Raw genomic sequence first — 14,029 nt, 5'->3', positions numbered from 1 at the left:
GTTGGTGTGTACACTGAATTAGGTTCGACAACTTTAAAATCTATTTATCACTTGAAAAGCTAGTATCGGAATTCGAACCTTCCGGATGAAAGGCATAAAAACTTAAATATGTAACCTTTAGATCAGTTTATTTCTTTTTAATGAATGATTTTAATTTCCTAACCGTTAAATTAATATTTTATTCAGGTCATAAAACAATTAATTATACATTAAGTGGGCTAGATCTTGTAAGAAATAATAGGTTTACTTCTCCCATTATAATAAAAACAAAAATCAAAATTTTTCTTTAATGATAAAGAGAAACCGTGGAAGAACATTGACCCTGCTATTACGTTGTCACTTTATAAACAGCTATCTTCCTTTGCCTGCGTTACTCGTTCGTTATTCAATACAGAATCGAGACGTATCGGGTTAACCTTGAGCCTCTTCATATACCTTTCACTTTCGATTTGTTTTGATTTCACTTCGACTTTGTTACCAATATCCTCTTTACTATTATCAATTATCACTTACTACATGTTGCTTTTAAACCACTTACATCTTTAGTATCAACTTGTTTACCGGTCATAACTCATTTTCAATTTACATTAAATGAAGTAGCTGAATAACTCATTATTCATGCGCAGATACCCCCATTGCTATTAAGAAAAACTTATTTCACATTATATAAAAAATATAAAAGGTTTTAACTTTTTCCCTCCTTGATGTCATAATTTACACTAATATATATTAACTCAATAATCTGACTTATACGAAACTACGAGTAAAATAATATCAAGAAGGTCTCGCTACTGAATTCTGAAAGATTTTTCAAATAACAGGTATGTAATTTAAGAAAAAAATATTGAAATATTGATTAATAATTATTATAATCAGGTCGTTTTTTATTATTATTATTATACTTAGATCAAAAAATATAAGAAATCACGAATTCTATCCCTTAATTAACGCCTTAAAAATTTCAGTACGACCTTATTTCACCAGATTAGGTAAAACTAAACGTAACTCGCAAACGAAGCATTTTAGAACATATGTTTATCTGATATTTTTTCCATTATTTTCACGAGTAGAGTAGGTTAGGATAGTCCCGGGAGAACTTCGTGTTTATATGAAGTATAATATTTCCAAAAATGTTTTTAAAAATATTTAAACCGAAGGCAGATAGAGCGGAAGAACAGAAAACATAATTCAATTTTAAGAGATGGGTTGATTTTTTGAAAAGAGATTTTTTGGATATTTATAATCGCATTATAGATAACAAATTTGCTTTATTAAAATTTTTTCCAAAGTGATTCAGATGAAAATCGAAATTGGTTTTTCGCGATATCCCTTTAGACTTTAACGAACTAAAAAAAAACTAATACGATCGATGCCCCATATGCAGAAATATTACAAAAATAAAAAATTCGATTCGGTCAATCCTGAGATATAAGGTCAAAAGCAGTGCGACACATTATATGTATATATCCATATATACACACAATCACACATACATATGCTTATTTTGTCTAGATAAACTAGTTAGACCCTAAAACGAAAAGATTTGAAAAAACTATTTGATTTTATTGACTATTTCTGATGAATGTTGTGAACGACCAGAAATACTGTTGAATTTTTGTTGTACAGGATTCATAAAAATTGAACGAATAATGTACATGTTTTGTTACTGATAGCACTTTAATTCATAAAATTTTGGGTTTATAACTTCAATAACAGATACAGTCTCTATACGATAAAGATATTAATACAAATGCTGACAATGTAAAAGGTGACTAGTTTATAGAATATGTAAATACTGAGACTTAAATATGTAAATACAGAATGTAGATACTGACTAGTTCAACCGAAATGAAAATGCTAATTTTTCTTTAAACAGTCGGATTATGGTAGGCAGAAAAGTTTGAATGTTTATTGAAGGTGTAAAGTAGGAAATGATTTTAATCATCTTTACTGGAAAGATAGTAATAATGCAACTTATAAAGAGTATCATAGAAATAATTACATTAAAAAAAAAGTAGTAATAAAAGTAATTAATTTTATTCAGTGTTTTAAAATAAATAACAGTGAAGATTGTTTAAATTTTTTCAATTTCATTAAATAAAGCTCTTTCTTTTGTATTATAATTATTCATTGCTATTATGAAAATGCATATTCAAGCTTTCCTTTTAGAAAAAAAAAAGAAGATTTTTCTGCTATGTTTTCAGCGATTCAAAATAACAAAAAAAGATGAAATAATTTTATTAATAGGTTACAATTATTCCTAGAAGGTTCTTCTACCCAATACTCCTAGATTAAAAACAATGAACTATTTAAAATATGTTCAGTTGATGTAAGACTTTCTAACTATTTTACATTATTTTTATCAGTCATCAAGAAAGGAGAGGAGATACGAAATTCCTACCACACGTAATCTTATGCTTTTTTTGTTTGTCATTCTGTAACTTTTTATTGAACACACGAAATTAACTAAATTTTTTATTAAACGATACAGAATGGTCCTTCTCCATTGGTCCGTTCTATTTCTGAATAATATTGTCCAGTAGAATAAATCTGATATGGGCACCACACGACTTCCTTTCCTATTAAATTACATATACACATTTAAAAAATAATAATAATAAAAGTACATAAAATTATATTTCGTTAATAACTTCTGATTTTTAATATTTTTTTTTATTATTGAATTATTATCGTAAATTTTTTTTTACAATCGGAGGTTAATAAATTATTAATAAATCAATATATTTAAATTAAAAAAAAAGAGATGAAATCTAATTCGAACCATTGTGTCGTCTCCTTGTAAGATCCAAATATTTCATTAATAAAATTTCAGTTGGCTATATCTCTGGAACCAATGAAAATAAGTACCAGTTATGATTCATCATTGAAAAGCTCTCAATGAGGACTTATTACTGCAGTTAAGAAAAAGTCCAAAATCCAGATTTTTTTTGGATCTTGAGCTTTTTTGGATACTTTTGGTTCAGTCCTAAATCCAAAATTTCAACATTCTACGGCTTTTAAGTTATGCATGACACATACGAAGTACAGACGTCACGCCGAAACTAGTCAAAATGGATTCAGGGATGGTTATTTCCGTCACAATACTTCACAGTACTTCGTACAAGGAAGTAAAAAAATTAAAAACATTTTAAAATCGTTAAATAGACAATGTATAATCCTTTTTAAATTCATTAAATTTATGTGGAAAAACTGACAACGGAACTATTGGAAGAACTTCCGCTATAAAATAAAAAAGGGATCTTAGAAATATATTATTTAAGCGACGACGAGTGAGGGTTGAAAGTATGTATTAACAAAGGTGACGTGGTATTGCATGATTTTTCCGGTGACGCAGATCAATACTTAGCTTAGTTACAATACTTACAATACTTAGCTTAGTTAGACAAATTTAATTAAAATAGAATTATCCGTTCCTGAGAAATAATTTTTTTGTTGAAAATAATAAAATGGCGTCCATCAGGAAACAAAGCATAATGGGACTTCTGTCGATATGAACCGTTTTACTCATTTTGATGTACTAATCATCAGTACCTAAAGTTCTGGGAATACATCCTGGAACACCCTGATATATGAAGTATAAACTTTCAAAAAATATTTGAGAAATACTTAAACCGAAGAGTGAAAGAACGAAAGGGGGGTTAATTTTTTGAAAAAAAAAATTGGATTATTTACTTATGCGTTGTAGGTTTACTTAAATAGTTTTCTCTAAAACGCTTCTGAAGAAAGTCGAAATTGTTTATTTCGTAATATTTCCCTAATCTATGAACAAATTTTGAAAAAAATATGATTAATGCCCATATAGAAATATTTGAGCCGAATTTGAAAAAAATTGGTTTAATCGATCCTGAAATGTTAAGACCAAAAGCAGTACCGACATACGTACATATGTTTTTTTTGGTTTTGATGAAATAGTTAGATTCTAAAACGTAAAGATTTGCAAAATTTGATGCCCCATTTTTGACGTGATCACCATTTCCCCTTTGATAAAGCTATTCCAGCTATATTCGCCAGGAAATTAGTAAAAAAAAAAACAAAAAAAAATGGTTCGAAATAAGAACTTTATTTTTTATTTTGGAGAAAATTAAAAAATAAAGATAAATTCATTTTGTTTAGCAGCCCCCCTTGTAGAGCTCAAATGAGATGAGGATGATATATATGATATGTAAATGAGATGTAGCCTTTTACAACGGTCGGCCTTTTACGGCCTACCGTTCCTGAGACTTGTGGTTAATTGAACCCCGATCACCAAAATACACCGGTATCCATTGTCTAGTATAAAAATCCGTTAAAAGCGACTAGTTTTTATTACGATTCCTATCTCAGAACCTTTCGACTTTGGAAAATCAACTGTTAAATAACTGATTTGCGACAATGAGTTAACTCAAGACCAGTCCAGTGTGTTCTAAAAATAAATAATATATATTTTTTTAAATTCTTTTGTGTCAAACTTTCTCTTAAATTATTTACAGGAGAAAAAATCCCCCCCCCCCCCGTAAAAAATCACAAATCACAATAGCAGACAGTAAAAATAAATACTATTAAAATATAATAAATATTTTAATATAAATACTAAATGAAAGTTGGTTTAAAATCAAGCAGAAATAATTGTAGTAAACGGGGTCGCGTCTGTCAACAATTTTAGAAAAAAATTGGTCCTTTTTTTCATGGCTGATGTATGCTAATTTCTCTTTGTAAGTGTATCAATGTACCGCAATAGCTAATGATTTGAGCAAAGAGGTTGAAATTACTATGAAATACCACGCTATTTATGTAGGAACAACGGTTTGTTTTTTTGTTTGTATTCTTTCTTCTTTGTTACGTTATATGATACAATCAATTGTTATGGAAACAGTAAAAAGCATAGATATTACTGCATGTCGACTAGAATTACTTATCGAAAGAACTGTTTTGTTAACTTAAACGTGAATAAAATATGATATAAAAGTAAAATTATTTTGGGCGTATTTTATACGATATTTTTGGTAATTGTTGAATCCTATTTTTTAAAGATCGTTTGCATATTGTACAAGGTAATATTAAAGTGTGGAAACGGCTTCGTATTTCAAAAATGAGGGATACTAGGAAGTAGAAAAAAGTACAGTTACAAAATTACTATTTTATGGTGTGTTTTATCTCCCATCCGTCACAATGAATCAAACTTTTTTTAGGTGGACATGTGATACGTCCACCTACAAAAAAAGATTTAATTTTAATAAAGAACTTTACGAGAAAAATAGATGGCGAAAGTCTTTTTTCATTAAATTCCTTCGTTTTCGAAGCAATCAAACTTGCAAAAATAGAAGGATCACGGTAGTAATAAAACAAGGTAAAAGTCCTTGTAGTAACTATTTTATTTCGTAATACCTTCAGAATTAAATCCGATAACAAACTTTATACGGTTAATTTTAGAATTAATGACCCAAATACTAATAATAATAATAATAATACACATCGCAATAATAAATAACACTAATAATAATTTGCAATACTACTACAAATTAAATGACTAGGTCGACTGATGTTATTTACTTTATCACAATATTTAATTTTAAAATTTAGTTAAACTTCAACGGTCCCAAATTACTTAATACAGATGGTCCCGCAAAGAAAGAGAGAAACTTTCAAGATATGTTCTAGTGGTGAAAATAATGAAAAACGTTCATATAAACATAGGTCTGGAAACGTTTTGTTTTCGAGTTACGGCCAGCGAAATATTTCGCCCGGATTTCAGTTCTTCTAATAAAAAGAAGCCCTACTATAATTTTTGGTAACCAAATTAAGGAGAAAAATTAGTAGTTTCATATGTAATTTGAGCTGGGAAATAGGTTAAAATAGGTCCCAGTACTGGAAATCCAGTAGATTTTAATATATCCGACAAACAGAAAATTCGGTGTTGAAAAACAGGTTTTTTTGAGGTTTGTAGTACAAAAGCTTTGTTAAATGACCAATAAATACCGAAGATTTAATAAAACGTAGAAAATTTAATTTTCAGAAAATTAATGTAAATACGGTCAATAAAAATAAATAAAAACTATTAAAAATCGGTTTTTTGTTAAAGCAAACCGGACGAAAAATAAGATAGAAAATCGTATTATTCTTTATGTATTTAACAAACATTATTCTTAATATAGCAAAACAAAAGAATAAAATACATGACATGATAAATAACAGAATAACAAACCTCAGTTACAGTAATTGTTCAAAATTCCTTACTTCACAATGTATACAGTACTCTGCCCGACGTAAAAATTTTCCGGCGGTTTTCCGTATCATCTCAGGATCGTTTCGTATAAATTCAATAGCATTTCGTATTTTAATGAGCAAAACTTCTTTAGTATTAACTCTGTCGGTATACTATCGTTTTCATATGGCCTCAAATGAAGTAATCTTGTGGCGTTAAGTCAGATAATCGTGGTGGCCATATATAGAATAGTTATATTCAAATTATATAAGAAACTACCAGAGCTGAAATCTGGGCGAAATCTTTCGATAACCGTAACATGAAAACAAAGCATTTCCAGACCTAAATTTTATGAACCTTTTTCATTATTTTCACCAGTAGAATATATCCTGAAAGTTTTTCAGTTTCATCGTAGGACACTCAGCAAAATAAATTTTGAAATTGATTATATTAAATTGGCAACATATTAAATTTTATTTGGCAACAAGATTGTGCACCTTCTCACCGGCATACTCTGTACTGGATCGGTTGCTGAAGTTTTCCTTGATCGCGAATTGGTTGTCACGGACCCGATGATAGAAATTGTTTCTGGTAGTCTCCAAGATCATCCGACCTCACCAAAAAATATTTTTTTTTTTGTTGAGTTTTATAAAGGATCTTGTTATGTGTCTCCGTTATTTACTGATCTACCCGATTTGATGCAAAGGATTGAAACAGCTGTCGCTTCAATTATTACAGACATGCTGATTATAATATGAAACGAACTAATCGGTTGGATGTAAGCTGCATGACGAAAGGTGTTTAAACATTAAGAATTACATTTTATTTGTGATTCTTTACTGTAAGTCTAAGTTAGGCAAAATTAAATAGTGTAATAAGACCGGTATAACGGACCTAGGTAACGGATTCCTACCGATCAAGAAGAAAGTAATAGAAAATATACTAATGGGAGAAATCCAGAAAGGGGCTAAAAGGAACCTTTTTAGTAAAGGTACAGGTCCATTAACAGTAGTTCTTTGTAATACTACCTACTGATACACCTAAAAAAATGTTGTTTCGCGAGAAGAGTCACCGGACCAGGGTAGGAATTTCATAGGAATATGTGAGAGTGGACGATAATTCTCACGCTTTGGTTCCGGTCCTGCAGGTAAAGAGGATAAGAGCATAAATACTCCGGAGAAGACCAGCGATATCAGGCTAAACGAGACACTATGATGTCAGTCTGCGAGCGATATCATTTCGGCGAGAGAGTGCTTTGACAAAGGAGTTATTATGTGAGTTTGAAGCGAGAGTATTCTACAAGGAGGTCAGTGAAGGAGCGAATTTCTAGTGAGTACAAAGTTCGAAGCGATTAAGGTATCGTCACGAGTAATTACAGTACACGAAAACAAGAAATGGTTTGGTGAGTTACTGTTAGACTATAAGTGAAATAGATATGTACTAAATTTCATTCATAAATTGTTAGGGTAGTTTTATTTGTGCTTTTAGAATTTTATACTTTGTCTCATCTATTGTACTATTTCTATTAATACAAGGCTAATGGTTAAAAGTGTTAAGACTAGCGGTTATGGTAAGGTCTTTTGCCAGTAGGACTGAATTATATTAATCTACCTGTGAATAAATTCTTTCTGAGGAATACTTTAAATTCTGTTTTTATATGCAATCACTGTCTGTTGTTATTATTGCTGTTGTTACTACTATTGTTATTATTCTAATTATTATTGAATTGTTTTATTATAATTGATTTGTCTTGTTTTACTTATGTTTTTAAAGTAATAAATTTACATTTTCAAATGTATATCTCTCATTATCCTGATCGAGCAGAGATCACGTGGCAATAGCTTTAAAACCTAGATATTCTTTTAATTTACTTTCTATATACTCGGTTTTCATAAAATGGCATACCAGAAATTTAAAGAAATAACAGAAATTATAGGCTTTCATAATTAATGTTTTAACAATGAGTGACAACAGAATTACCAAGAAAATTCTCCTGTTTTATTTAGAAAGGAAAACTAAAACTAAATATAGCGATAAAAATAAGAAATGAAATTTTAGACCGATAAAATCGGGAATTAAGAGAAAATAAAAAAATAAAAAATAAATTTTTGGAAAAAGGTTTTTCTACAAAGAAGGAATTCTAAAACAAAAAAGAATTGGGACAGAAGAATTCAAGAAAAATCCAGTGAGCGACTTAAAAAGTACTGCAAAAAAGAAAGAAGAGGGATAATTAGAAAAGTATTAATACGGTTTACGCTTGGCTTAACAAAAAAAAAGAACGACTTGTCAACCTCATTGTAAAGTATGTAGTGTGAGAAGAGTTTATATATATATATTATAGAAATTAATATTGAAATTACAAATATACAACAAAATTACACATTTATTCAGTCATACGCCTATCGGATGGCAATAATGTAAGTATCTACTTACGATATAACGATTAAAAATTTACAAATAAAAAACTAAAAAAAATCTATGTAATTTAGTTTCCAAAAAAATAATTTTTTTTAAATTTTCAATTCAATTTTTTTCAAAATCTTCAATTTTCCAATTACCTGATAACCTACCCGGATAGCAGAAAGCAAGTGGTGTAATGAAATAAATTTATTTTTAGATTTCTACTAAAAATAAAATCTTGTAAAATTTTCAAATATTAAATTTAATTTAAATTATTAAATTTTAAATATTAAGAAAACATTTTGAACAAATGTATTATTTATAATAAATATATATGAACGAGACGAGACGACTTTCACAGTTTCATAATATTTTACTTCCACTTATCAGGTTATTAAAGGATAAGGAAAGTAAAAGTTTTAACTTAAACTTTCTCCATCTTCCTATTATCCTGGTAAATTTTTTTATTATTCTTATTTTAAGATTTAATGAACGAAAAAAATTCCGTAATTTTAAACAGATTGGAAAAGATCTGATGTGCACACCACATAACTTCCTAGTATATCTGTTAAATTACATATACACATTTTTTTTTACAGAGGTTAATAAATCGATGTATTTAAATTTAAAAAAAAAATACTCCCCCTTGTACGATCCAAATATTTCATTAATTAAACTTTATTTGGGTATAACTCTGAAACCAATGAAAATAAGTACAACTTATGATATATCATTGAAAAGCTCTCAAGGAGGGCGTTTTACTGCAGTTAGGAAAAAGTCAAAAATCCAAATCTTTTTTGGATTTTGGGTTTTTTGGATACTTTTGGTTCAGTCGATTACGATCAAAAGAGAAGGTTCACAACTAGATGTTACAACAGTCCTAAATCCAAAATTTCAACATTCTACGGCTAATCGTTTTTTAGTTATGCGAGATACGTACGAACGTACAGACGTCACGCCGAAACTAGTCAAAATGGATTCAAGGATGGTCAAAATGGATATTTCCGTTGAAATCTGAAAAACGAAATTTTTCCCGATCACAATACTTCCTTTACTTCGTACAAGGAAGTAAAAAACAAGTACACATTTCTCGATAGTTGTTTATTTGAAGTAAAAACTTTAAAAAAGATTTTGAAAAACATGTAAAGCAAAGGGAGATAAAAAACATGCATTCAATTTTAAGAGGTGGGGGTTCAATTTTTGAAAAAAAAAAATTTTATTATATTTATAAATTTTAGGTAACCAATTTGCTTCAGTATTATTTTCTCCAAAATCCTCGGAAAAAAATTGAAACTGTTATTTGCGAAACCCTCTCCTTAACAGGAATTTTGAAAAAAATAATATGATCAATATTAAGAAATACTCGTATTTGAGCTAAATTTGCAGAAAATCGATTCGGTCAATCCTGAGATGTAAGGCCAAAAGAAGTGCGACATACATGCATACATGTATGTTTTTTTGGTCTAGATGAGCTAGTTGGACCCTAAAACGTAAAAAAAAACTTGATATCCCATTTTTGACATGATCACCATATTTATTCTTTAATACAATTATTCTAGTTATATTCTCCAAGAAAGTAAAATTCAATTGTAAGTGATGAAAAAACATTGTTTTTCTTGTATTAATATAACGTTAATAAATTTATCCATTTATTTGTGCTACAAAATACGTAAAAAAGGATCATGGAGAAGAAATCGGCCCTTTTGGTTAAAGAATAGGACTTCAATAAAACACATTAAAAAAAATTAGATCGAATTGAGAACGGTTTTTTTTTTGAATTTGGTAAAAAGTAAATAATATACTTTACATGATTTTTTTTTTTAACATACTTACAAAAAGAATTTATTCATTTTGTGTATTTAAAAATATATATCAAAATTAAAAAAATTACTTACGTATCTTTTTTGAAGATGCTTCGTGAATTAATAAAATAAAAACAAAATAATTAATAAAGATGAAAAAAAATAATGACAAATATGAAGAGAACATGATATAATAATATTTTAATATTAACAGTAAAAAATTTACATTTATAATTAATTAATAAAAAAAATATATATTTATTAGTTACAATATAAAAACATGAGTTTTAAAAATTAAATTCATTTAATAGATGAAACACAACCAGATGCAGCTAGTTTAAAAGTGAGAGGATAACTGATATTTGTACATTTTATATATATATATAAACACTTGCACTGTACTATAAGAAAAAGGCAGCCGATCGAGAGAAAAATGAAAGTTGGTCGTCTAGTGTTAATGGTATTTGTTATTCATTACATTCATTTTCAAGTAGCCAATAGGCAATACACTGGACTTACCGGTCGGTACATTGTAGTTTCAACAGACTGCAATCCATTTCTGAGAATTAAAAATATTTCATTCAGTAATTGATAGACCACAAGTGGAGTAGCGAGATGATGCAAGTTGTAAAAGTAATAATACTATTATTATTATTTTTAAAGAAATAATAATAATAGTAATAAAAAATCACTATAATACAAATCATTAAAAATTGAGGAAACGGAAGTAAAGTTAAAGTACAATCATAATAAATATAAATTGCACTTATCCGTCAGTCTTTATTCACGATCTTTGTGAGAAAATGATTTATTATTAAGTTCAATAGCACGGTTATCGGAGGACTTTCGAGACACCCGCGTTGTAGCCTAACCGCATTATTTCGAGAAGTAAATTTTAAATCACAACGGGGATAAATTAAAAAAAAATAGGCAAAAAATCAAGGCCTCTCCGTAATAGCGAATTATCGAACGGAGTCTACAGTTTCTTCGACGGTCATGTAGTGGGCAACGGGTGTTTGATTGTCTTTCTGAACCTACTCATTGAGATCATTTACAGACAATTCTTGCCCGGTTGAATTTAACAATTCCATTGCGTGTTCGTCAGTAAAAATATGAACATTTCCTGTTTCAATGTTTTCTGTATTACTCTGTGACATTACCGACCAACAATTTATAATTGTAATAGATTTACGTTACTCCTTGCTTTTCCAGCACTGTATACGACACTTTAATGATACAGTTTTAAGAAATTCTGTTACTTGTAAAGTTTTAAATGCCCGAATAACTCCTCGGTCTATAATAGTTGAATCAAAGATGTGGTGTTCTTGGGTAAAAACATTGCGATTATTTTCCTATCTTTAGATTTCAGCAAGTCAGTAGGCGGATGAGTAGGGTAATTGTTAAGAAACTATAAAGCTTTTTCTTCCAATTTTTGAACTCGTAAATAATTTTTAACACAAGACAAATTCGTGGTTAAACCGCGTTAAAAAAATATAACACGTCATCCAAGCATTTTTACTATTTTTAAAAATAACCGGTAATGAATTCATATTAACGTGTTTGAGGCAACGTGGGCTGGTATACTTGCCGATGAGCAACGGCTTCAATTTATGATTTCGTGACTTATTGGCAAACAAAAAAAAAGTTACCCTTTCTTTGTTCATTTTCATACCAGACTTATTTGGTGCCCGTTTTGCATTTAATGTTTTTGTTTGCAATTGTTTGTAATACAAAGCAGTTTCATCACAAGTAACAACTGTTAGTGAAAAATGTTCGGCTGCCGTCGCATCTGCTGAACGAGATTCTCCTTTCATATTTACTTGGCCTGTGCCAAGTATATATGACTTTATATCAAGGACGTGAATTTACAAATTCGTATTTTCATTAAGATTCTTGATATCTGGATTACTCGCCTTCAAAACAAAAAAATTTGATATGTCTCCAATCGCTTCCGAATAAACTGAGAAAAAATTTGGATGAAGAATACACTATTATTCACCGCATTGTTTTATAGCATGAATATGCATTTGTGTGAGCTAAAAATTCAGTTGGCAGAGTATTTCCCGGAAAATAAAAACGATTTCTCGAACAGATGGGTACTGAAATTATTTAGTGAAAACGTTGTTGCAACTGCTCGGTTGAAAATCACGACCAGCTCATCGAAATGTCTGCCGATAAAATGTTACAACTACAAATTCAAATCTGAAGATTTAGATAGATTTTAGCTTGCTCGTCGAAGTGAATATGGAAATTTAGCCATAGAAGCACTGAAAATATTAATCCCTTTCGCCACGTCTTACCTCTGTGAAAAGGGTTTTTCGTTCATGGTTGCGCTAAAAACTGAGTGTAGGAATCGTCTTATTGAAAATAATTTGATTTTTTGTGTTTCTAACATAGATCTACCTGTGGAGAAACTTTTAAATGAAAAACAAGACGTAACCATCACATTAATTTATTTTCTTTGCACGTGTACTTATAAATGTAAATAAAATTTTTATAATAAATGATTATTTTTTTCTCAGAATGATTTTATTATTGTTTACGTGTAAATTTGTACGTTAATTTCGCGACCGTCAGGTTGAGAAACGCTAACCCACCGGGTTGTGGTCTAGTGGTGAACGCGTCTTCCCAAATCAGCTGATTTGGAAGTCGAGAGTTCCAACGTTCAAGTCCTAGTAAAGCCAGCTATTTTTACACGGACTTGAATACTAGATCGTGGATACCGGTGTTCTTTGGTGGTTGGGTTTCAATTAACCAAACATCTCAGGTATGGACGAACTGAGAATGTACAAGACTACACTTCATTCACACTCATACATATCATCCTCTGAAGTATTATCTAAACGGTAGTTACCGGAGGCTAAACAGGAAAAAGAAAAAGATTGAGAAACGCTGGTCTAGATGAACTAGTTGGAACCTATTACGTAAAAATTTGCAAAAAACTCAATACCCCATTTTTACATGATCACCATACTTTCCCCTTTAATGTAGCTATTTTGGTTATACTTACCAGGAAGGTAGAATTTATTTTAATGAGCATTTCTCAGGTTATTATTTCGACCAGTTTCCACGGGTTACAAAATTAATATAATTCTAGAGATGGAAGAGTCGTCATTCCAATATTTTTTTTTTATATCTTCAAAGTTGATTTTTAATTAGTTTATTTATTTTTATTATTATGATTATGCTTTGGATATAAACATTAAAAAGTTAAATAATTTTGAGTTATTAAAAAAAATTATTTGAATTAAAAAGAACAAAAAAATAATGCTTTCATTTTATCATCAATCAGACCACGAAGCGAAGAAAATTAGACCACTCGTGAGGTGTAAAGGAAATGAAAGAGGAGTAGATGTTATATAAAAACAAAACAGAGCGAGAAAGACTGAGAGAGAGAGAGAGAGAGTGAGCGAGGGATGGGTCGTCGTCATACATGGTAAAATACCGTGCATCTACATAGTAAAACTGTTACTTCATGTACTTTTCTATTTTTTTTTCACTTTATGAACTAAAAACTGTATTACAATTAATAATATTGTATGATCGCTGCTGTTATTACGCTTAGACATTTTAAACTGCAATCTGCAGTTATCTGCAAAATATAATGTTTTATAAGATTTTCCTT

General features: G+C 29.5%; 1 protein-coding gene across 1 annotated transcript in view; it reads right to left on the bottom strand.

Annotated features, from left to right (window-relative positions):
- The window catches only part of LOC142332747 (circadian clock-controlled protein daywake-like), a 29,175-nt gene extending 16,957 nt beyond the window's left edge, over positions 1 to 12,218 (bottom strand). The window contains exon 1 of the mRNA XM_075379360.1: positions 12,077 to 12,218. Within this exon, the coding sequence (XP_075235475.1) occupies positions 12,077 to 12,218 (142 nt within the window). The remainder of the gene's footprint in view (positions 1 to 12,076) is intronic.
- Between the last annotated feature and the right edge of the window lie 1,811 nt (positions 12,219 to 14,029).

The sequence above is a fragment of the Lycorma delicatula genome, chromosome 12, assembly GCF_047948215.1.
Source record: "Lycorma delicatula isolate Av1 chromosome 12, ASM4794821v1, whole genome shotgun sequence".
Taxonomy (NCBI): Eukaryota; Metazoa; Arthropoda; class Insecta; order Hemiptera; family Fulgoridae; genus Lycorma; species Lycorma delicatula.
This window is presented reverse-complemented; position numbering and strand designations above follow the sequence as displayed.